This window comes from Eubalaena glacialis, chromosome 4, assembly GCF_028564815.1.
Source record: "Eubalaena glacialis isolate mEubGla1 chromosome 4, mEubGla1.1.hap2.+ XY, whole genome shotgun sequence".
Classification (NCBI taxonomy): Eukaryota; Metazoa; Chordata; class Mammalia; order Artiodactyla; family Balaenidae; genus Eubalaena; species Eubalaena glacialis.
Genome location: NC_083719.1, coordinates 186,172,942 through 186,195,244, shown reverse-complemented (window position 1 = coordinate 186,195,244; position 22,303 = coordinate 186,172,942). Strand labels below are relative to the sequence as shown.

Below are 22,303 nucleotides of genomic sequence, written 5' to 3'. Positions count from 1 at the left end.
GCGGGAAGCCCTGGATCTGTGGGCTCCGTGCGGGCACGGCCTCCTCCCTGAGATCCAGCACAGCTGTGGGACTCGGAGGGGGAGGGCCTGGAGCCCACAGGTGCTGGAGGGAGCTGGTCCCAGAGGAGGCAGAGGGGGAGCCCCGGCACACCTGCAGGAAGAGCCGCCCACCGCCTCCCTGCAGAACCCGGCTCTGGGCGGGGCTGCTCTCGGCCGCCCCGCGGATATGCAGTCACAGTCGCCCTGCAGAGCTGCTCCTGGGGCCAGGGGACCCTGTGCCGGCGTCCGTCCCTTCTCTGGGAGGAGGGGGAGCAGGGCTGAGTCAAGAGGAGGTGCTGGAGGGGCCCCATCTCCACCCCGGGCGCCACCGACTGCCCCTCCCCTCCCTCGGACACCGTGCCGCCGCTGAGACACACAGACTCGCTGCAACCTCTCCCTCACACCCGACACCCGTCCTGCAGGACAGGCGCCAGGACTCTGCCTGAGGGCCTGGACGCAGCACGCAGGAAGGGCTGCACCACGTGCCCCTCCTGTGGAGGGCCAGCCGGCGGCAGCAGCGGAGGAGGCCAGGGGCTGAGCAGGGTGCCAGGAACCCGGCCCCCGGGCGGATCAGGATCAGACGCGTCTCAGAAACCGGCCGCCCCCGGCCCCCAGTCCCCGTCAGTAGCCAGAAGGGCGGGGCTGGGGGGTCTTCCGAGCGCCTTCTCAGATATGGGGGCTGAAGGATGCTGCCCCCCACCACCACGGGCCAGCCTCCCCTGGAAAAGGGGGACCCACCCCAGCTCGCCCCGCCGTGAGGGCTGGGGTGGGAGCCCCCCGCACTGGGAGACCCAGGTGGCGCTCTGGCCGCTGTGTGCCTGTCTCCCCACGTGGGCCGTGGGGCGAACTCTCAGAGCTACCTCTCAGCGAGCAGCACGGCCACCGTGACTAGGGGCAGAGGACCCTCCCCGGCCGCCTCCGCTGCCCTCTGTCTGGCCCAGGCGTTCTCTCCCCAGGCCGGGGCCATCCTGTCAGGGCCACCTCTGCCTTGTCCAACCCCTGCAGCGGGGCCAGCCACACCTCATCACCCAGCCCAGCAGGCCAGTGGGGGCCCAGGGCCCTGAGAAGATGGGCTTCCTGGAGGAAGGCAGTGGCGGTTGCTGGACAGTCGTCTGAGGCAGGAGCTGGAGCGCCACAGTCTGAAGCCCTCAGGATGCCGCCCGGCCACCTGCTGAGGGGACACAGGGCACCCACTCCCGGACCTCGGCCCAGGGGCAGACGGACGCCACGAGCTGGGTTCTGGATTTGGTGCATCACCTGACCCCTGCCACCCTGCCGGCTGCAGCCCGAGCCCAGCGGTCTAGGCTCCCCCTCCACCGTGCGTCTCCCTCCTGGGTCTGCAGTGCCACCGGACACGTGTAAATACGTACAGCCCCGTCCCATCCCATCCCCCCAACCGTAAAGCCATCATCTGGCGGAAGGAGGCCGGAACCAGGCGTCTCACGTGCACCTTTAATAAACAGCTGTTGAGTTGCGCTCCACAGTGCCTGCGCCCGTCTCCAGAGGGGACAAGCCGGGGTGGGGGTCCACATGCCGCCTGCAGAGCCTCGCTCCCCACAACCGCAAGGACGCGAGGGGATGCCCGAGGGCTGAGCCCCAGTGTGACCCGGGGGTGCAGGGAGAGCGCTCAAGACAGGCGCAGGGGGAGGCACCCGGCAGGAGTCAGTGGAGTGTCTCTGCCTGATGCCGGGGGGATCCGGAGGGTGGACAGTGCCCCAAAGACAGGCGGCCCCACCTGGAGGCCAGGCCGGGCAGGGAGAGGGGAAGCAGCTCACCCCAAGGGCCTCCAAGGTCAAGTCTCCAGTTTTGGGGTTTCTCAGGGTGAAGCAGACACTCTTTCTTCCTGGGATGCGCAGGGTCTCCCTTGTCAGGGCCCTGTGTGCTGGGTCCCAGCACTGCCCCGAGCTTCCGGGGACCCTGCAAAGGAGTGGTCCATCGGGGCACTGTTCAGGCAGCTACACACGGGGATTTCATCGGAGGGACTCGGGCTCATCCATGACGGGCCTGGCCCCAGGGCCACCTTCCGCCGGCCTACTGCTTCTCTGGTCTTCATGGGATGGGTTTTTTAGGGTGATGCCCTTTTCAAGATCCTCTCCTGCCCCACCACCCACCTGTCCGCAGACGAAGGTGCACGGACAGGAGGGCAGCTGGGTGATGGCCCGGGGCAGTGGACTGACCACCACGTCCTCTCATGGCGCCCCCGTGTGACAGAACCCCACAGCTGACGGACAGACAAGTGCCCTGAGGGAGCGCCCAAGCCCTGGGTTGGGGTGCCGGGGCCCTGAGGGGTGGCACCCACCGCGAGGCCCCATCTCAGATCTGGGCCCTGGGGGGGCCACAGCTCCTCACATAACCTCAGCCACCACGCGTCAGGGAGGACACTGAACTCCCCACCCTCTTCTGGGACCCCTGGGACCCCCAGTTCACACGGAGACGGCAGAACCGGAGGGGTGGGTCCCACCAGCTCAGCTTGATGGGGGCGCAGTGAAGCAGGGTCGCCAGAGGACGGAAGGGAGGATGGACGGAGGGCCCTCGGGGGCTGGGCCCCGCAGGAAGTCCAGTCGGGGCTCCTCAGGGCGAGGGGCATGCGCATAACCCGGACCCCACCCTCGGGGAGGGGCCTGTGCCTGGCTGAGGCAGCCCCACCCCCTGGGCAGGCTGTGTCCCCCGGGGTCTCTGGGTGCCAGGCGTGCCTAGGCCGCGGAACAGAGAGCCTGGACCCTGGTTCCGGGACCCAGGGGCAAGGTGTCAGGTGAGGTGCGCCAGGCCAGGTGTCGAGCGGAGGACCCGAGGCCCCGGGGAGCCGGGTCAGCCCAAGCAGGTGGCGGCCGCGGCGCCCGGTAGAGCCACCTGGCCCACGTGGCTGACCTCCTGCTCCAGCTCCTCGCGTGCCCGCCGCAGCTCCTCACGTTGCTGCTTCAGCTGGGCGCCCACGTGCCACAGCCGCTGGTTCGTGGCCACGTAGACCCGGCTCTGCTGGTAGAGCTGCTCCCGCTCGGCCTCAGTGTCCTCGGCCCTCCCAGAGGGGGCTGGGGGGTCTGGGGACAGGACACGGCAGCATCACTGCCCACTGGCCACACAGGGGACTCAGTTTACCCCCCAAAGAAAGCAGTGGACCGAAGGGGACAGGTCACAGAAAAGGCCGGACTCCACCGTCCCTCCGCCCCGCCTGGGGGTGGGCTCCAGCTCCTGGAAAGGGCCTTGACCCTGACCATGAGCCAGGCGGCCTCACCTGTGCTCTCAGCAATCAGGGAGGTGGGAGGAGGCCAGGAGGGCGTGGACGCACGTTTCCCAATGACCACGCTTCCTAAAGGGCGTGGCGGGGGGGGCGGGGGGGACCAGGGCAGGAAAAGCACAGGTTTCAGGGCCACCTGGAGAAACGTCAAGGTCCTCTCCGCGCTGCCTGGTCCCCTTGTCTACAAACAGGCCCAGAAACGCTGGCATTTAATTAAAAATCACTTTATCTGCTTTAGTAACAAGGTGGGAAAGGCCAGACAGTGCACACGGAGGCCAGGTATGGTCCTAGACGTGAACACAGGCCGGCAGGGGAAGCCCCTCGCCCTCGAGTGGCCCCGGCACTGCTCATGGGGGAACTGGGCCCAGGATCCTTAAGTTGGGGCTCAAGTGGCCTCTGAAGACCCAGCCGCGGGCCAGGGATAAATACAGCTCCTGATCCTGGGGCTGCCCCGTCCAACACGACGTTCCAAGTGATGGAAACGCCCTCCAGCTGAGCCACCAGGGACTCCTGAGCCCTTGAAATGTGGCCACATGGAACAAAGAACAGAATTTTTTTTCTTTTACTATTAAGAAAAATAATAATTGTCCCACAGCCGCGTGTAAATCAGTGAAGTTAGAACACTCCCTCACACCATACACAAAAATAAACTCAACATGGCTCAAAGACTTAAATGTAACATATGACACCATACAACTTCAAGAAGAGAGCACAGGCAAAACATTCTCTGACATAAATGGTACCGATATTTCCTTAGGTCAGTTTCCCAAGGCAACAGAAATAAAAGCAAAACTGGGACTTCCCTGGTGGTCCAGTGGTAAAGAATCCGCCTTCCAATGCAGGGAATGAGGGTTTGATCCCTGGTGGGGGAACTAAGATCCCACATGCCGCAAACTACTGAGCTCGTGCGCTTCAACTAGAGCCCGTGTGCCACAAACTACAGAGCCCACGCACCCTGGAGCCCATGCGCCACAACTAGAGAGAAGCCCGCGTGCCTCAGCGAAGATCCCATGTGGCACAACAAAGACCGAACGCAGCCAAAAATATATAAATAAATGAATAATAGAAATAAAAGCAAAAATAAACAGATGGGACCTCATCAAACTCACAAGCTTTTGTACAGCAAAGGAAACCATCAAAGCGAAAAGTCAACCTATGGAATGGGAGAAAATATTTGCAAATGATGCAACTGACAAGGGTTTAATCTCCAAAATATACAAACAGCTCATACAACTCAATCAAAAAAAACAAAACAGCCCAATCGAAAAATGAGCAGAAGACCTAAACAGACATGTCTTCAAAGAAGACATACAGATGGCCAACAGGCACATGAAAAGATGCTCAACATCACTAATTATTAGAGAACTGCAAATCAAAACTGCAATGAGGTATCAACTCACACCAGTCAGAATGGCCATCATTAAAAAGTCTACAAACGGGGCTTCCCTGGTGGCGCAGTTGTTAAGAATCCGCCTGTCAATACAGGGGACACAGGTTCGAGCCCTGGTCCGGGAAGATCCCACATGCCACGGAGCAACTAAGCCCGTGCGCCACAACTACTGAGCCTGCAAGGCACAACTACTGAAGCCCGCGTGCCTAGAGCCCGTGCCACTGCAATGAGAAGCCCATGCACTGCAACGAAGAGTAGCCCCCGCTCGCCACAACTAGAGAAGGCCCGCGCAGAGCAATGAAGACCCAATGCAGCCAAAAAAAAAAAAAGTCTACAAACAATAAATGCTGGAGAGGGTGTGGAGAAGAGGGAACCCTCCTACACTGTTGGTGGGAATGTAAGTTGGTGTAGCCACTGTGGAAAACACTATGGAGGCTCCTCAAAAAACTAAAAATAGAGCTACCATATGATCCAGCAATCCCATTCCCGGGCATATAGCCAGACAAAACTCTAATTCAAAAAGACACATGCACCCCAGTGTTCACAGCAGCACTATTTACAATAGCCAAGACATGGAAACAACCTAAATGTCCATCAACAGATGAATGGATAAAGAAGATATGGTGTGTGTGTGTGTACACACACACACATACACAATGGAATACTACTCAGCCATAAAAAGGATGAAATAATGCCATTTGCAGCAACATGGATGGACCTAGAGATGATCATACTAAGTGAAGTAAATCAGAAAAAGAAAGACAGAAACTATATATCACTTATATGTGGAATCTAAAATATGACCCAGGGCTTCCCTGGTGGCACAGTGGTTAAGAATCTGCCTGCCAATGCAGGGGACACGAGTTTGGGCCCTGGTCCAGGAAGATCCCACACGCCATGGAGCGGCTGGGCCCGTGCACCACAACTACTGAGCCCGCGCGTCTAGAGCCCATGCTCTGCAACAAGAGAAGCCACCTCGGTGAGAAGCCCGCGCACCACAGCGAGGAGTGGCCCCCACTTGCTGCAACTAGAGAGAGGCTCGCATGTAGCAACGGAGACGCAGTGCAGCCAAAAATAAAATAAATAAATTGAAAAAAAAACACAAAACACCATTCACTTTATAGCAGTACACCATATATCCTCAATAAATATTTGTTAATCAATAAATATTAAAAAAAATTAAAAAAATAAAATATGACCCAAATTGGACTTCCCTGGTGGCCCTGTGGTTAAGACTCCACACTTTCACTGCAGAGGGCATGGGTTCGATCCCTGGTCAGGGAACTAAGATCCCACATGCCGAACAGCGAGGCCAAAAAAAAAAAGAAAAAAAACAACCCAAATGAACTTATCTACGAAACAGAAACAGACTCACAGACATAGAGAGCAGAACTGTGCTTGCCAAAGGGGGGGGGGGCGAGGAAGGGATGAATTGGGAGCTTGGGATTAGCAGATGTAAACTATTATATACAGAATGTATAAACAACAAGGTCCTACTCTAGAGCACAGGGAACCATATTCAATATCCTGTGATAAACCATAATGGGAAAGAATATGAAGAAGAATGTATATGTATGTATAACTGAGTCACTTTGCTGTACATCAGGAGTTAACAAAACATTGTAAATCAACTATACTTCAACTTTAAAAAAAGACACAAAAACAAACCAAAAACAAACAACAAAAAAAAACAAAGCCCCAAAGCGTTTCTCACTTTCTATCGTCCCACAAGCCTTACATATTGAATGTCTCTACCCACTAGAATGGCCCGAGGGCAGGCACTTTTTTTTTTCCCCCCATGGCCGCGCCGCGCAGCAGAAGGGATCTGAGTTCCCCAATCCGGGAGCGAACCCGTGGCGCCTGCAGTGGAAGCGCCGAGTCTTCACCACTCGACCGCCAGGGAAGTCCCAGGCATTTCCACCTTTTTTGATCACCTATCCACCTCAGTGCTTAGACTAGAACCTGGCCCACAACAGGTTCTCAATGAAGGTTTGTTGAATGAATAAACACACCACACAGAGTGGAACACAAAATTCACCCTACAACTGTATGCCACTCATCTGCTTCCACCTTCTGAACAAGGGGTGGACACACGTTTTCTGCAAAAGGCCAGACCTACGTATTTTTGGCACTGCAGGGCCAGACAGTCTCCGTCCTGACTACTTAACTCTGCCAGTATGTCTTAAAGGCAGCCAGGCGCTTCCCCCGCCCCTTCCTGCTGGGGTCTCTGGGCCGCCTCTCCCCTGCCCGACCTGGGCTCCCCCTACCTTCCCGGGCCAGGGCGGTGAAGACTAGGTCGTCGGCGGGCGCCCCCCGCACGTCCTCCAGGATCTGCTCCACCGTGGGGGGCGCCGGGCGGGTGGGCAGCACCACGCGCTTCTTGGCCTTGGAGCCCATCCCTGCAGGTGGGAGAAGGGAGCGTGGACCGGGTCGTTCCTGCCGCCCAGCGAACACCTACACGCGCTCCGGAACCCCGCTCCCGGCGAAACGCGCCCTGCCCCGCTCCTCCCAGGGCCGAACAGCACAGGGCCAGGGAGCTCAGGCTCCGTCTCCACCCAGGCCCCAGCTTCCCGCTGAAGCTCCCAGGGCGACCGCCGCCTCACCTGGGAGCAAACCTTCACCCGCCACCGCGGCCCAGCGGCCACTTCCGCTTCCGGTTGGCACGCGGACCCGCCCTACAGGCCCGTGACGCGCACTTCCGGCCTCCTCCGGCTCCCGCCGGCCGCGAAGCCACGCCCCTCTTAAAGGGGCCGGGCCCGCGAGAGTCCGGGTACCATCCGAGCAGCTAAGTTGACTGGACCGGAACTAGGAAGGACGCGACATCATCCTCCCCGCGCCGGGCCTGGAAGCCCAAGGGGTGGGCGTAGGGTCCAATCCCGGCTCTTCTCGCTGCCTAACAAGGCATCCGAAGCCCGGTTTTCTGCAAAAGGGGGACACGGCCCCCAACCCACGTGGCTGTCGTGGGAACAAAGTTACCGTGCAGCCCACGCCAGGTGGCGGGCGAACAGCGAGCGCTCCGTGAATGCTAGCTGCGCCAGCCCCAGCGAGGTGGCCAGGGGCGTAGCACGCGCGTCTGGTCCGGCCTCCCAGATCCCCGTCAGGGTCGCCTCTCCTGTCTCTAAAACCCCCTCCCCACCGGGGCGGGGGCGTAGCGCTGGACGGTGATCTTGGCCCCTCCCCTCTTGGGTAGCATGGGAAGACAGGCTCAGAGCCCAGGGAGGTTTTTGCGTTTCTAAACAACTTTATAAAAAGTAATTTACAGGGAATTCCCTGGCGGTCCAGTGGTTAGGACTCCGCGCTCTCACTGCCGAGGACTTGGGTTCAATCACTGGTGGGGGAACTAAACTCCCACAATCCAGAAGCCGCAAGGCGCGGCCAAAAAAAAAAAAAAAGCAATTTACATACCATAAAGTCCACCTGTTTAAAGTGTACAAGTCAATGGTTTGGGAATATATAGAGAGACCTGTTCTGGACGTTTCACATCAGTGGAACCACACACCGTGTGTCCTTTTATGCCTGGCTTCTCTCACTGAGCATCGTGTTCTCCAGGTCCATCCATGTCGTAAGGAGTGTCAGTGCTTCACTCCTTTTCATGGCTGAGTGATGTTCCCATGTGTGGATGGACCACACTCCATCTATTCATTCACCTGTTAATGGACATTTAGGCTGTTCCCACGTTTTGGCCGCTGTGAATCATGCTGCTGTGAACATCCTTGCACAGGTTTTTGTGTGAATGTGTCTTTAGTTTTCTTGGGCACGTACCTGGCAGCAGAATTGCTGAGTCCTACAGTAACTCTATGTTTAATTGTCTGTGGAACTATTTCCCAAAGTGGCTGCCCCAAGATGGCACGTTTCGGGCACTTACTATGTGCCAGGCGGGAAAACTACCTCTTTGGATCCTTGAGAGTATTTGGTGAGGCAGGTGCCAGGCTTAATGCTGTTGCACGGGTGCAGCCACCGAGGCTCTGAGAGGGAGGCCAGGTGCCTCTGGACACACAGACTGGACCTAACTTCAGAACTAGGGGCTGAGCTGGGTGGGACTCTGGGGGGCGTGGGCAGGACTCGGAGAGCAGCTGGCTGTCTCCCCTCCCTCACTAGCCACCTGCTTCCATTGGTCCAGCTGCAGCCCTAGACAGAGACTCATTCCCTTCACGGCTTGAGGCTGGCCAACCTGGGCCTGGTGGCCAAGCAGATACTCAGGGGCCCAGGGCCACTGGACACTGGGGCTGTCTCTGGGGCTCCTGAAACAAACCAGGACCACCCCTTGGAGTTCAAGTGAAGCCCATGGTCAAGGCACAACCAGCCTTCACTTCCTTGTGGAAATCGCCTCCCCGCCCTGAAAATCAGGAGGAACATGTCCCCACCCCACCGGTGTGTGTGAGGACAGAGGAGGGACTCTTACTAACTCCATCCATGCCCTACCCCATCCCCATCCCCACTCCCCTGCACCTCAGGATCCTCCTGTTCCAGAGAGGTGGAGAACCCATTTTCCAGATGAGGAGGTCGAGGCCTGAAGGAATGAGATCAATGTACCTCCAGCTCATAATTCCCTCAGCCTCCTGACGATCTCAGAAAATAGACAAAGGTGTAATTACTGGAAGCTGGTAGACAGGCTGAGTGGATGGAACGCTGCGTGAATTGTCATTTGCAAATTGCACTTCTGTTAGTTCTCGGTGTTAAAGGGAAACTCACGCATATAGATGGAAGAGGAGGGCTTCCCTGGTGGTGCAGTGGTTAAGAACCCGCCTGCCAATGCAGGGGACATGGGTTCGAGCCCTGGTCCGGGAAGATCCCACATGCCGCGGAGAAACTAAGCCCGTGCGCCACAACTACTGAGCCTGCGTTCTAGAGCCCGCGAGCCACAACTACTGAAGCCCGCGCGCCGCAACGAAGAGCAGCTCCCACTTGCCGCAACTAGAGAAAACTCACATGCAGCAACGAAGACCCAACACAGCCAAAAATAAATTAAAAAAAAAAAAAAGATGGAAGAGGAACCAGAGCCACAGGGGGCCAGGCCGCGTCGTGGGGCCTCAGAAGCTTTGCAGCACATGGGCGGGTATCACTTGGGACCCTACCCCACCCCACCCCCACCCCCAGAACCCCAGCTGACCCCTTCTCCAGGAACAGACGCCCAGGGGAAGGCAGATTCCACATGATACGCAGGGGACTCCTGCAATCATGCCATGGAGAAGGGGCCGGTGCCCCAAAGGAGCCCACAGACTTGCACCTCCTATTCAACCTTTATTTGCAAACTCTGAGGTCGCACGTGGTACCCGAGACTCTGGACAGTGTCATCTGCTCTCCTTCCCGCTTCCCCCATTCCGGGAAGGGAAGGGATGGTGGTCACTGCCGGGCTCTGCCCCATCCTACCCTCTCCCGACCCAAACTGTGCAACGAGACTTCTCTCTCTCTCTCCCCTTCTTTCACCTGGACCTGCCAAGTCCGGGGTGCAGGATCCCACGCGGCCGCCCCTGGCCCGCGGCCTCGGTGGCAGCCAGGGCCTTCCCGGGGCAGGTTCCCACAGGGCGCCCGTCTGGACAGCAGGGCAGCAGTGCCCAGCAGGGACCTGGGTGGAGGCGCACGCTGGCTGTCCTTGTCAACCAGCTCCGGGTTCCAGCTTGCAGCGGGGTCTGGAGTGGTGACGGGAGTGGTCCCCCGCGCCGGGGTGTCCCACCCATGATGGCGGGCGGCCCACGAGGAGGATGCGGCAGAGGAGGGGGCTCCCGAAGGCCACGGCCAGCAGGGCCAGCACCACGGCCTGGGCCGGGCCGCGGTGGCAGGGGCAGGCGGTCGCGGTGGGCTGGGGGGGGCCCTCAGGGGGGTCGGGTCCCGAGCAGGAGCCCCGCTGCGCGTCCAGCATGGACGGCGGGGGGCAAGCGGTACAGTCCAGCGGGGAGCTGCCGCGGCAGGTGTAACAGGACGAGTGGCAGCTGGAGCAGACCCGCAGGGCAGGCGCGGCTGGGCGCCCAGGTTCAGCCGTCACCGCCTGCTGGGTGTGGTTGAAGTACCTCGGTGGGCAGTAGGCGAGGCAGAGGTGGCCCAGGATGTAGGTGGGGCTCTGGCATTCTGCACGAGGGCGGGACATGTCCACGGGGCTGTGAGGCCGTGACCTGCTGCCCCGGCCCGCCCGCCCCCTGCCCCAGGCCGCACATGCACACTGCCCGCCTGCCGCCTCCCAGCAGGTGGGCCATGCGGCGCCGGGCACTCACCCTGGCACGGCCCCTCTGTGTCCCGCCGCACACACGCGCTGCTGGTCACCTGGGGGCTCGAGGGCCGTGCCGTCATGTCCTCGGCTGTCCCATAGAGCAGCAGCGTGTAGCGGTACAGCGTCCCTGGGCAGGGGTCGTGGTGGGCACGGGGAGAGGAGGGAAAGGCTGTCGGCAGCCTCGTCCTGCCATTCTGGGCCCCCACCCTCCCCAGATCCCCAGACTCAGACGGTGCCCAGGGTCGCCCAGTACCCTCTGTGCACTGGTAACTGGACACCTCCTGCTCCCTAATACCTGAACCCCTACTGTGCACTGGTAACCAGACACCTACTACATGCCAGCCCTGTGTGCTCAGTCTCTCAGAGGAGACCAGCGGGAGCCCTGTGCCTTGGGCTTGGGGGCAGTAAGGAGGCCGCCAGCTCCAGAGCATGGGGCGGGTGGGGCTCGAGCCCCAGCCTGTGCCCGGCTCTCACCTGTGTTGAAATAGTAGCCCTTGTTCTCCAGGACCAGGGTCCACAAGCCGCGCGGGTCCTCGTCCCAGAAGTGGGTGGACATGAAGATCCAGTTGTTGTAGCCTTGGCCACTGACGTCAAAGGGTCTGGGACAGACAGGCAGGCGGGGGAGGAGGGGGGCTTCACAACCACAGTCCTGACCGGCTGCGAGCACAGTAAGTGTCTGTGATGCCAAGGGGTGGGGTCCAGCCCGCCTGACCCCACGGGGCACTTGGCTCCTCCTCGTGGGGTCGCTCAGGAAAGAGAGTTTGTGGCCCGGCCGGTCCCCTGCCCCCGCACCTGATGGCCACAAGCGTGGAGCGGGTGCCCATGGGGCTGGTGAGCGAGATCTCCAAGTCCCCACGGCGGCTGTAGGACAGGGACAGCTGCACCTGCACGTGCTCCAGCGAGCGGATGTAGTTGGCGTGGCCGATGCAGGCTGACACGTTCTTCCTCACGTGCATCACCCGCAGGATGGGGCTGGGGGCTGCGGCACGCGAGGCGAGGGCCCCTCCTGCTGGCCTGCTGGGGGATGGGCGGCCAGCAGGCAGGGTCTGGGCTCACATCCTGCCCTCTCCTTGTACAGATGGCTGAACTGAGACCTCGGGGCCTGCCTCCACATGTCCACCCCCCAGGGTGGTAATGACAGGTGTGGGGGGAGAGGTCTGGGGACGTGGCAGTGGGGACGTGGCTGGGGTTAGATGTGGGCGTGCAGGTGGGCAGAGGAGGGCGCTCACGTGGGGGTGTGCACGATGCGGATAATGCATTTCTTCTGGGGTTGTGTGGGCAGCCACGAGCGAGCCAAGTCCACCAGCAGCCCGGCGTCCAGCAGCCCGTAGCCATAGTGGTGGCTCACTGCGTGGAGGGGCGGTGGTCATCACCCTGTGGGCGTGGCGTCCCCAACCCCGCCCGGTCCTGCCTCACCTTGGCGTCCCACACCGTTGGTCCTCCAGTCCTCGGCCTGGAGCTGCGCTGGCCTGGATGCCCGGACCACCAGATGCTGCATGTCCCTCCACGTCAAGAACGGGCTGGGGGTGGGTGAGGGAGGGTGAGCCGGGGCCACGCTGGGGAGCTCCAGCAGTAGGCGAGACCCCTCCGTCACCTACTTGGCCTCCAGAGCCAGGGCGATCATGCCCGCAGCCAGCGGGGCGGAGGCCGAGGTGCCCGTGTGCTTGTCCGTGCACCGGTGGTGCAGGTCTGTGGTGACCTGGGGGCACAGAGAGGGACTCAGGCGCCTGGTGCACAGGAAAACCCGGCCCTTGTTCAAAACGTCCCAAGCGCTCCAAGAAAGAGGCACCTCAGAGCACGACAGCAGGTCTGGGGCCCTGAACACAGCCGCCCAGCTGCCAGCCACGCCTGGGAGACACGAGGGCGTGTGAAGGGGCGCCAACCGTGGGGCCTGGTCCCCGGACCCCAGTCTGTGTGTCAGATGCCAACCGGGCAGCCCTGGGAGGAGGCAAGGTGGGGGACAGGAGGGAAGGCAGGGCACCGGGCGGGGCGGGCGCTCACGATTTGGGGGTCGGCAGCAACGCCGCTGCTGTAGGTAGTGGTGAGCGTGGAGGCGCAGGCCTCGCTGTACCAGGGCACGTGGCCCTGCTGGGTGGTGCTGCCCACCGAGAGCGTGTGGATGCTGTTGGTGTAGCCGTCACAGTTGCAGTTGTCATAGTGCAGGCCGCCGTTGCCTGACGCCCAGATGAAGAGGGTGCCCAGCCCGCCTCGGCCCTGCAGATGGAGAGCCAGGCCAGAGACGGGGACGGGGTGTGGGCCTCGCATGCTGGCCCAGGCCCTCCATGCCCCATACCGGCTCACCTGGGTCACGCCGCGCCTGAAGGCCTCTCGGGTGAGGATGCCCGGGCCGTCCACTGTGCGGCCGTCGTCCTCGGGGCCCCAGCTGGCGCTGTAGATGTGGATGTGCTGCGGCTGCAGGCTCAGCGACTGGGCCTCGATCACGTCGGTGATAGTGCCGTCCAGCATGCGCACCCCTGCACAGGCGGCCTCGGTGAACACCCCGTCTGCGCCCCGCACTCTCCCCGCCCTGGGGGTGGAGGTGTCTGTGGGGGGCTCAGCTCTCCCCGACCCTGAGCCTGGGGCCCTGACATGGCCCAGTGGCTAGTGTGGGGCCGAGAGGCGCCCCGCCACCCTCCTGGCCTGAGTACCTCCGATTCGGGCATTGTAGGCGACGCCAGCACCACAGAACCTGTTGTTTGCCATCGCTGCCACTTCCCCGGCACAGCGGGTCCCATGCCTGGCGCCAGGGCAGAGACAGGTGCCCGTCACAGCCTCTTGGCCCCTTGTAGGGTAGCAGGGGCTGCCCCCATGCACTGTGGGATGCCGGGCTCACCGGTTCTCATCGCTGGGTGTGTATCGCGGCTGGGGGTCCGGGTCATAGTCATTGAAGTCGTAGCTGGCTAGGGGATCCTGGGGGGTGGAGACATGAGGGGCTGCGACCAGCCGTGGGACCTGGGGCAGCCCCCACCCCAGCCCCACAGGCTCACATAGTTGGCCCAGAGGTCTGGGTGGTCCTTCTCGATGCCGTCGTCCAGGACAGAGACCACGATGCCCTGGCCAGACAGCCCCTGGCTCCAGACCTGCAGGATGTTCAGGTCTGGCTGCACCTCCTTGTTCTGTGCAAGGCGGGGCCGGGGTCAGTGGGGCTCTGGCCTGGCCTGGCCCCGCCGCCCAGCCCGGCCCGCTCACCAGGTACCACTGCTTGGAGAACCAGGGGTCCGTGGGCACCACCAAGGAGCGTTTCACCCGCCGCTGTACCGTCTGCTGCTGGAACCACTGCACCTGGGGGCGGAGACCACACCATGGGAGGGGCTGGACCCACGAGCAGCCCACCCTCCTCCCAGCTTCCTGCCCTCACACCAGGCTGCTTTAGAGGGTCCTGCCCCTCAGCCCTTCCGCCAATTCCTGGTCAAAGGGCCCAAATCTGCTTCCAGGGTCTGGCGTCGGCCTCTTCCCTGGATCTGCCAAGGGGCAGCAGTGTGGGGCTGAGGCTTAGTGTGTCTGGGCTGTCACCTACTTGTCCTGGGGCCCACGTTGTGTGCGATGGGGCCAGGGACCCCGTGTTTGCTGGGGCTGCTCTTGGGGGTCCCCGTGTGCCTGAGGCTCTGCCTCCGGAGGGGACTGAAGCCCTCAGAGCACCCATCTCCTGTGGCCCACAGACATGTGGTGGCTGCTATTCAGGGTGGCTGCGGCTCCTGGGGTCCCAACCCTGCCCCCTCCCCATCCCTGTTCTAGAATCCCTCTCCCCAAGACATGCCCATATCCCCTTGCAGTGTTCACTTCTCTCGACCGCACCCTCCCCGGTGCAGGACACCCCTGTATGGCCACACCCACCTCCTCCCTGGTCCTCCAGAAGCCCTGCCCTGCTGCCTCTCTACAACCCATTCTTGGCTCACTGCAGCATTACTCTCTGTGGAACCCTCTCTGTGAAACCCGTGCCTGTCCACCACCTCTCCAAAGCCCACAAGGCCCCCTGCCTGTCTGGCCCCCAGCAGCCTTCCTCTGCTGCAGCCACAGTGGCTGCCTCACCCCAGGGCCTTTGCACATGCCCTTCTGCCTGCCCCAGGCCGCCCTTTCTCAGACCTTTGCCCTTTCCCCCTTTTCCTTGTTCTGCTCCCAATAGCCCCCCCAACCTGGTTCATGTTCCCCCGTCCCCTTTTCAGCAATCAGGGCCATCTTCTCCCCGTTTGCTCAGCTCCAGATCCTGATTTCTCTCTGTCCCACACATCCAATCCATCAGCAAGCCCTGGCCTCTGTCCTGCAAACCACGTCTTGAACCAAACACTTCTCTCTGTCCCAGTGCTCCTGGTGGGGTTTCCAGCTGTCATGCTTCTTGCCTCCTTGCCAATCAGCCCCCCCTCCCCCAGCCCAGCCTCTTTATGGGGTACCTGGGAACTTTGATCTTTCAGGGTGAGATAGAGGAGGGAAGGGGAGGTGACAAGAAATTGCTGACAGTGCACCTGCCCTGGGGTGAGTGCTCTGCACAGGTCTTCCCCATTTGGCTCCCCACTGTATAGACTACGGGGCCAAATGGACACCAAGACTCAGAGCTGGTGACTTGCCGAAGGTCACACAGACATTTATTACAATTACAAGAATAACGAGAGGTGCTGACACCCCTCAGGGCGCAGCCTCAAGGCCAGGCTCACCTTGGGGTCTTTCTTCAGGCGCAGGCGGTGGCCCCAGTGTGGGGTCAGGGACTGCTGGACCACGCCCCGGTGCCGCAGATGGAAATACTGCCCGTCAGGGAAGATCTGGGAATAAAGGGGAGCAACTGCATGGCTGGGACCTGGTTCCCGATGGAGCCCCTCCCAGGACAGGGGCCAGCCCCCCTTCCTTACGTTTCCCCCAACCAGGTGCCCAGGTGGGAGCTTCAGATGCCCTCTGAGGGTCCCAGGATCTGGAGATGGTCTAGGCAGTAGTGAGCTGGGGGGTCCTTGATATCTGGGGAACCTAGCGAGGGACCCTCTCATCTGCCGGGGTCTGGGGTCGTCCAGCCCCCGCCCCCTCCCGTCAGTCCGGGTCCCACCCACCGGCCCCAGGTTGACGAAGCCGAATTTGCGCGCCAGGCGCTCGATTTCCTGGTAACCCTGGGACACCCGCACGGCCCAGCTGCTGACATAGATGGGAGCCCGGGGTGAGGCCCAACCCACAGCCATGGGGCCAACGAGTGCCAGGCCCAAGGCCAAGGTCAGGCGCAGCCAGAGCGCACTCCGGGAGGGCCGCATGCCGGCGGGGGCGGGGCCGGGGGCGGGGCCTCATAAAGCCCCTCCTCCTGGCCAAACCGCCGAGATGGCCCAAGCGCCCGCCCCACCCCGGCGCCATAGCAACCCCTGAAAGCCTTCAACTCCCAGGGGGCCTTGCGGCTCCCCAACTTGATGGGCGCGAAGATCTGACAGCAGGGTGGGGCAGAGACATGCCCACCCTGTTCTTCCGCAGACTCGAACCCTCTGGAGCCTCAGTCTCCCCATTTGTACCATGATTCCCCAATTCTTCTGTCCCAGAGGTGCGGGTTCACTGTTGCTATAATTGACCTCGCCCCTTATTTTGCCCCGCCCACTTTCCTATACACCTCCGCCCCCTAGAATAAGCCTTGCCTCCTCCTCGGTCCAATCAGAATTGCTCTTTCGAATAAGTCCCACTTCCTCAGTTTAGCTCCACCCCATCCCTGCCTTTCAGATTCCGTCCCTCCTCCTTCACGTTCAGCCCCGCCCCCTCTGTTTTCGCTAATGAATCTCTTCTCGTTTCTCCAATCAGCTCTGGCCTTTCTCCAGCCCCTCCCACCAGCTCCGCCTCCCCAGCACTCTTCTCTCCTCACCCAGCTCCACCCACAACGGCTCAGCCAATAATCCCCGGACATGACCCCGCCCCTCCAATCAGCTACGTCCCGCTCCCGCTGGGCCAATCGGAGCCCTCAGCCCCCGCGCCCCGCTCCTTCCTCCAAAGTCGCGGCTGCGGCAGCCGTGGTCGGCCCTGGGGCAATGCGGCGGCGGAGGAGAAGGGGCAGGCCCCACCTCCTTTGTCCGCCCTGCCCTCCCACTGGCCAGAGCGGGGGGCAGGAGGCGGAGACCAGCCCGGGGGCGGAGACCAGCCCGGGGGCGGAGAGTGGCCCCGGGGTCCGGCGGTGCGGCTCGCGTGGAGGGAAGGCAGCGCGCACGCTCTACGGCAGGTGCGCGGGGTGGCGGTCAAGTTCAACCTGCCAGCCCCGGGCCCGCCGGTGCCATGGATGGCCTGCGCCAGCGCTTCGAGCGCTTTCTGGAACAGAGGAATTTGGCCACCGAAGCGCTAGGGGCGCTCGAAGCCAAGACCGGTGTCGACAAGCGGTACTTGGCCGCGGGTGAGCCGTCGGGGGGGCTCTCGGGGCCGCCTCTCCATTTCGCCGACGGGCACACTGAGGCCCTGGGCCACCGGGGCCTCGGACCTGCACCCTCCGGCCAGCTCCGGCTGCGGGGTCCAGCTCAGGCGGCGGGGCGCGCCCACAGTTCAGGGAGGAGACTGAGATCCTGGGGAGAGGTCGTGGACCGGGACCTCAGGTCTACCCGCAGCCCCTCCCCGCCCCCGCTGTGCGACCTCGGTCGAGGACCACCCCCTCCTTCGGCCCCGCAGCCGTCCTCTGCCCCCTCCCTCCGGGCCCTGGGTGCCCGCCAGGCAGAAGTCCGGTTCTTCCAGTTGTCCTGCTGGCCCCGGGGGAGGACGGGGCAGGTAGGCAGCCAGTGCCCTGCCAGTCTTGCCACCCTCTTCCCGGATGGGCTCCAGCATGGAAGCAAGTGTAGAGATCTTCCCGTTTTCCCAGGGGATGCTCCAGACCTGGAGGGGAAGGGTCACTCCCACCTCCCCTCAGGTTGTTTTCCTGCTAATATCACCTCCCACCCCCCGCCCTTGGCCTGCCCTCTCCCCTCCCCCGTCCGGAGTTGGGTTGTTTGACTGCTGTGGTGGGGTTGCAGAAAGGTTGGATGGGGCCCACGGAGAGGGAGGTCCAGCCACCCCGATTGTCACTTCCATTCCAGTCCCTCCTCTGCCTTTCTTCCTCAATGACCTTGGGTGGCCCCTGCCACCCTCTGAAACTGTCCAGTAAGTGTCCCTTAAGTGCCTCCCCTCTTTTTTGGTGCTTCAGACCCGACTGCCCTCTGCCACCTCTTCCTGGAAGCCCCCCTGGAATGAATCACAGGACCCTTTGTTCGGACACTGGGGGGCAGCTCTGGCTGAGGACATGCCACATGTTTTGAGCACCTGTGTACAGATCCTTGGAGTCCACTTTCCTCCCATTTCCCTGCCAGCTGGGGGATTCCCATGCCAGACAGCCCAAGGAAGGTCCAAAACCTGTCCCCCCAGGTTCCTGGTGCCCAATCTGTGTCGGGTCAGCCAGGGACCTGCCCCTGGGAGCAAGCCCTTGACCTCCTGCCTGGTTTTCAACATCCCTGATACCAGTGGGCGGGGAATTTAGGTCATAGAACACAGGGGAGGGGCCCATTGGGAGGGGCCTGCTGGGTAGGCTGGGGGGTCACAGGGAGGAAACTGAGGCCTGGAGTGGAAGGCTGCCCCTGCTGCCTGCCCTGTCTGGAGCATCCACCCCCACCCCACCCCCGCCCCATCTGCTGCTGATTGGACTGTCCTCGCCCATGTCCAAGGTCATCCTCCCTTTGCTGAGGCTGCAGGAATAGGGATTGAGGGGAGAGGGGCCCTGGGAGAGCTGCTTCTCCCCAACTAGCAGCAATCGCCAGGGAAGGGGTGCCATTTCCCCCACCCCCTCTCCCAGATGTCGGAACCCTTGGGCCCCACCGGCCTGAGACGGCCAAAATACCCGCTCCCAGGTAACCGAGGAGGAAACCCAGAAGAGGCAGTGACCAGGCCTCCTAAGGCCAGCTGGGGATTCCCCTCCCTCTCCTGACCCCAGACCGCCGGGATAAAGGCTAATGCAGGTGGAGGGGAGGGTGGAGGGGACTCTGCCCTTTGGACCACTAGTGGCCTCTGTCTCTCTCTGCAGATAACAGCCTGGAGGTGGGGGAAGAGGCTGTAAATGCTCCCAGGAGCCAGAGGCTCCCCGAGTGACCGAGCATGAGCCTCTTCCGCCACCCCTATCCCCAGCTTCCGTTTCGTCCTGGCTGTTGAATGAGACAGAGCAGGGAGGGACAGAGCCTTGCACACAAGAAGTGCTTCATAAATGCAGCAGCGACCATTATGATTTCAGAGTGGCTAACGCTCCTGGCCCCCATCCCGCACACCGTTCTCCTCTGAGCCCTCATTGCTGGGAGTGTGCTTGGCCCGCCGGAAGGGGTTCCCTAGACGTGTAGGGCAGGGTCCCTTCTACTGAGTCTTGTTTAGCTAACCCCACAGCAGCCCTAGGAGACAGGGCCACTACCCGCCCCACTGACAGTTGGGGAAACAGGCTGCAAGCAGAGAGACACTTGCTAGGTGTCTCGTAGTGGGTGAGAGCTCTCCTCAGCCAGGGGTACTCTCATTACGGCGCTTTGCATCCTCCCACTAAGACAAGGGCTCTCAGAGGGGGCCGTGCAGCCCCCAGGAGACACCGGCGATGTCTGGGGACATCTGATGGTCACGACTGTGGGGGGCTCCTGGCATCAAGTGGGTGGGGACCAGGGATGCTGTTCCACACCCCAGATGCAGTGCCCAGGGTGGTTCCCCCCGCCCCAGAGTCAGCACTGGTGAGGGTAAGAGACCCTGGACTAAGAAAACAGTTAGAAATTGTTGCCTTTCTCCACTCTCCAGGAATCACGTCTTGGTTTTTCTCCCATTTACTTATATTCAAACTCTAGCCTCTTGTGCTCAGCCCCTCCTATAGGACCCAGAGTGAGGCGGTTATAATTGCAGAGATCACATATTCATTCAACAAACACGGGGCAGCCACTCGGTACAGACCAGGCCTGAGGTGCCGGCCTGCCCTTGGGGAGTTCACAGTCCCGCGGCGGAGACTGACATGTTAGTGGGGTTCAGGGCCATGATGAGGGTTGCCCAGGTGCTGTGGGGCAATAACCCCTCCTAGAGGGGCCGCCGAGGCTTCTGGGAGGAGTGATGGATGCAGGCTGCATGGGCCAGGCCAAGGGGGCTCTGGAGACTGGGCTCAGCACGTGCAGCCCACACCCAGCCCCCTCTCTCCGCAGGAGCCGCCACTCTGCTAAGCCTGTATCTTCTGTTCGGGTACGGGGCGTCTCTGCTGTGCAATCTCATCGGCTTTGCATACCCCGCATATGCTTCGTGAGTGCCCGCTGGTTTGGGGGCGCGGGGGGGGGCGTCTGGGGCTCCGAGCAGCCCCTGACCCTGCCTCGCCTCCCCCAGGATCAAAGCTATCGAGAGCCCAAGCAAAGAGGACGACACTGTGTGGCTCACCTACTGGGTGGTATACGGCCTGTTTGGGCTGGCCGAGTTCTTCAGCGATCTACTCCTGTCCTGGTTCCCTTTCTACTACGCGGGCAAGGTGGGCACCACCCGGGACACACTGTGGCGGCTGGGGTTCCCAGGGGCGGGTACCCAGGGGTGTCTGACGGGGGAGGCCAGGCCCATCCCCAGGGCTGTCTGACGAGTGTGGCCAGGTCCAGCCCAGCCCAGCGTCTGATGGAGGAGACGCCCCAAGCCGAGGCACAGAGTTGGGGCCGAGTGTAACTCCTGCCCTGTGTCCGCAGTGCGTCTTCCTGTTGTTCTGCATGCTTCCCGGCCCCTGGAACGGGGCTCACATGCTGTATCATCGCGTCATACGTCCACTGTTTCTAAAGCATCACGAGGCCGTGGACAGCATCACGAGCGACCTCAGCGGGCGGGCCCTGGACGTGGCAGCCGGAATAACGAGGGACAGTGCGTGCTCGCGGGGCGAGGGGTGTCTGTCTCTCCGGTCTCTGTCTGTCTGTCTCTCCGGTCTCTGTCTGTCTGTCTCCCGGCTCCCCCTGCCCCACTCACCTGCATTCCTGCCTGCTGTCCTCCTGACTCTGACTGGCCTCTGTCTGGCGTCTGGACCGCCTCCGCTGGGTGCTCGCTAAATCTTCCCCTCTCACTGTCCGCCTCTCTCTCCTACGCTCTCCGGAACCAGTCCTGCAGGCCCTGGCCCGCAGCCGGGCTCTCATCACCCCGGCGGCTGCGGCAGTGGGCCCCTCACTGCCCTCGGAGCCGACTGTACGTAATGCCCGCCCCTGGGAGGTAGGGAGGGCCCACACATGTGTGCGCACGTGCGTGTGTGTGAGTGCCTGCACCTGCCTCTCTCCCTGCCAAGGCTGGCTGCTGGCCACTCAAGTGAAGCTGGCCCCCGGCAGTTCCCGGCAGCCTCTGTCCCAGTCTCCACCGGCTTAGCGCAGCCCTTGGGCCCCTGGACACAGCCAGACCCACCTCACTCACCCCCAGGGCGCTCTCTCCACAGCCAAAGCAAGCGTGACTCAGCTCTGGAAGGACAGGTGAAGTCCCTGCCCAGCCCCTGTGCAGAAAAGCCGGCCGGCCAGTTACACTCCAAGGCCTCCGCGGATTCCCCAGCCGACCCCCCAGTGGAGTCCACCACCAGCCCCTCGTCCCCAAGCAAGCCAGCCCTCAGGAGCTCCACCAACTTGGGCCACTCCCAGCCTCAATCCCCCGCCACTGGCTCTGCCAATGGCACCCAGCTGCCTGGCAGGCTCCGGGGTGGGCTTCGGTCTCGAGCCAACTCCTCCAGCCAGCCCCAGGCCCCAGGGCAGCCCCAGGCTCGCGGGCAGTCCCAGCCCCCCCGACAGCCCCAGGTCCACGGTTGGCAGCGCGCCCGGCCCTCCATCACTGCCTCAGGCCCTTCCCAGACGGCCCACCAGTCCTCAGGCTCCGCGCAGCATCCCAGCACCTCCCCCAGCCAGGGACCCCCCCTTGTGAAGTCTCCCAGTGGCACCACCATCCCCCCTCAGCCCCCCAACAAGACCCCCGATGGACCAGGGGCCTCAGCCCCCAATTCCAGCAGACGGCATCAGAAACGGCCCACAACAAAAGCCACCAGCAGCACCTCGGTGCCCAAGCTGCCCGCCTCCTGCCAATCCGAGTCCTCCCTGGAGTACTCCTCAGAGTCCACCACTGAGGCCACCTGCAGCTGGCCCCACCACAGACACGGGTTCCGCTACCTGCAGCACTGCTGGCGGCTGAAGCACCTGGCCTGCTAGGGAGGGCTCAGTAAAGCTCATCTGGACCAGCCTTATCTCACCGTCTGTCCGCCGGGCTCCAGGGGGTGGGGCTTCATGGGCACAGGGTCTCTTCCAACCGGGGCAGGTGCTGGGCAGCCCCACTTTACAGATGAGAAAACCGAGGCTCAGAATGGAGGTGTCACCAAGTGGCTGAGAAGGACACGAGCCTGGGCAATCCTTGTCCTCACGCTTTCTCTCTCCCCTCCTGGGGTAGCTCTCAGGCCCACTCACAACAATCCCCTTCTTTTTTTTTTGGCTGTGCCGTGCGGCATGCGGGATCTTAGTTCCCTGCCCAG

General features: G+C 62.0%; 3 protein-coding genes across 7 annotated transcripts; 1 reads left to right on the top strand and 2 right to left on the bottom strand.

The window, feature by feature from the left end:
• Positions 1-1,477: 1,477 nt before the first annotated feature.
• On the bottom strand, positions 1,478-7,321 carry C4H19orf25 (chromosome 4 C19orf25 homolog). Of its 4 annotated transcripts, XM_061190920.1 has the most exons (5): positions 7,268-7,321; positions 6,932-7,063; positions 3,272-3,346; positions 2,908-3,077; positions 1,478-1,956 (listed from the first exon to the last, which is right to left on the bottom strand). In XM_061190920.1, the coding sequence occupies exons 2-5, from the start codon at positions 7,059-7,061 to the stop codon at positions 1,702-1,704; spliced, it is 630 nt and encodes a 209-aa protein (XP_061046903.1). In that variant the 5' UTR covers positions 7,062-7,063; positions 7,268-7,321; the 3' UTR covers positions 1,478-1,701. The 4 variants fall into 4 exon arrangements, with proteins under 4 accessions (XP_061046903.1, XP_061046904.1, XP_061046905.1 ...); XM_061190921.1 differs by lacking the exon at positions 3,272-3,346; XM_061190922.1 differs by lacking the exon at positions 3,272-3,346 and having other exon boundaries at positions 1,868-3,077.
• A 3,548-nt stretch (positions 7,322-10,869) lies between these two features.
• PCSK4 (proprotein convertase subtilisin/kexin type 4) lies at positions 10,870-20,940 on the bottom strand. Its single transcript, XM_061190932.1, has 13 exons — positions 20,779-20,940; positions 15,519-15,623; positions 14,059-14,151; positions 13,857-13,985; positions 13,703-13,779; positions 13,518-13,606; positions 13,171-13,343; positions 12,871-13,083; positions 12,468-12,568; positions 12,286-12,389; positions 12,099-12,216; positions 11,662-11,883; positions 10,870-10,996 (listed from the first exon to the last, which is right to left on the bottom strand). Exons 1-13 carry the CDS (start codon positions 20,782-20,784, stop codon positions 10,870-10,872), a joined length of 1,557 nt encoding a protein of 518 aa, XP_061046915.1. The 5' UTR covers positions 20,785-20,940.
• REEP6 (receptor accessory protein 6) lies at positions 17,002-21,370 on the top strand. Of its 2 annotated transcripts, none has more exons than XM_061190925.1 (5): positions 17,002-17,206; positions 19,989-20,082; positions 20,164-20,302; positions 20,508-20,676; positions 21,233-21,370. In XM_061190925.1, exons 1-5 carry the CDS (start codon positions 17,092-17,094, stop codon positions 21,268-21,270), a joined length of 555 nt encoding a protein of 184 aa, XP_061046908.1. In that variant the 5' UTR covers positions 17,002-17,091; the 3' UTR covers positions 21,271-21,370. The 2 variants fall into 2 exon arrangements, with proteins under 2 accessions (XP_061046908.1, XP_061046909.1); XM_061190926.1 differs by lacking the exon at positions 21,233-21,370 and adding an exon at positions 20,909-21,223.
• Positions 21,371-22,303: the final 933 nt, after the last annotated feature.

Bases quoted from the DNA above. Each gene is read 5' to 3' on its own strand.
- C4H19orf25 (XM_061190920.1), bottom strand. From the start codon at position 7,061: ATGGGCTCCAAGGCCAAGAAGCGCGTGGTGCTGCCCACCCGCCCGGCG. The intron at 3,347-6,931 runs GTAGGGGGAGCC...CACGCCCTTTAG, and splicing joins CACCGCCCTGGCCCGGGAAG to GAAGCGTGGTCATTGGGAAA. The intron at 3,078-3,271 runs GTGAGGCCGCCT...TCCTGTCCCCAG, and splicing joins CCTGATTGCTGAGAGCACAG to ACCCCCCAGCCCCCTCTGGG.
- REEP6 (XM_061190926.1), top strand. From the start codon at position 17,092: ATGGATGGCCTGCGCCAGCGCTTCGAGCGCTTTCTGGAACAGAGGAAT. The intron at 20,303-20,507 runs GTGGGCACCACC...CTGTGTCCGCAG, and splicing joins CTTTCTACTACGCGGGCAAG to TGCGTCTTCCTGTTGTTCTG. The intron at 20,677-20,908 runs GTGCGTGCTCGC...CTCCGGAACCAG, and splicing joins AGCCGGAATAACGAGGGACA to TCCTGCAGGCCCTGGCCCGC.
- PCSK4 (XM_061190932.1), bottom strand. The intron at 13,780-13,856 runs GTGAGCCTGTGG...TCCACCCCCCAG, and splicing joins CAGACCTCTGGGCCAACTAT to GATCCCCTAGCCAGCTACGA. The intron at 12,217-12,285 runs GTGAGGCAGGAC...CCCTCCACGCAG, and splicing joins CAACGGTGTGGGACGCCAAG to TGAGCCACCACTATGGCTAC.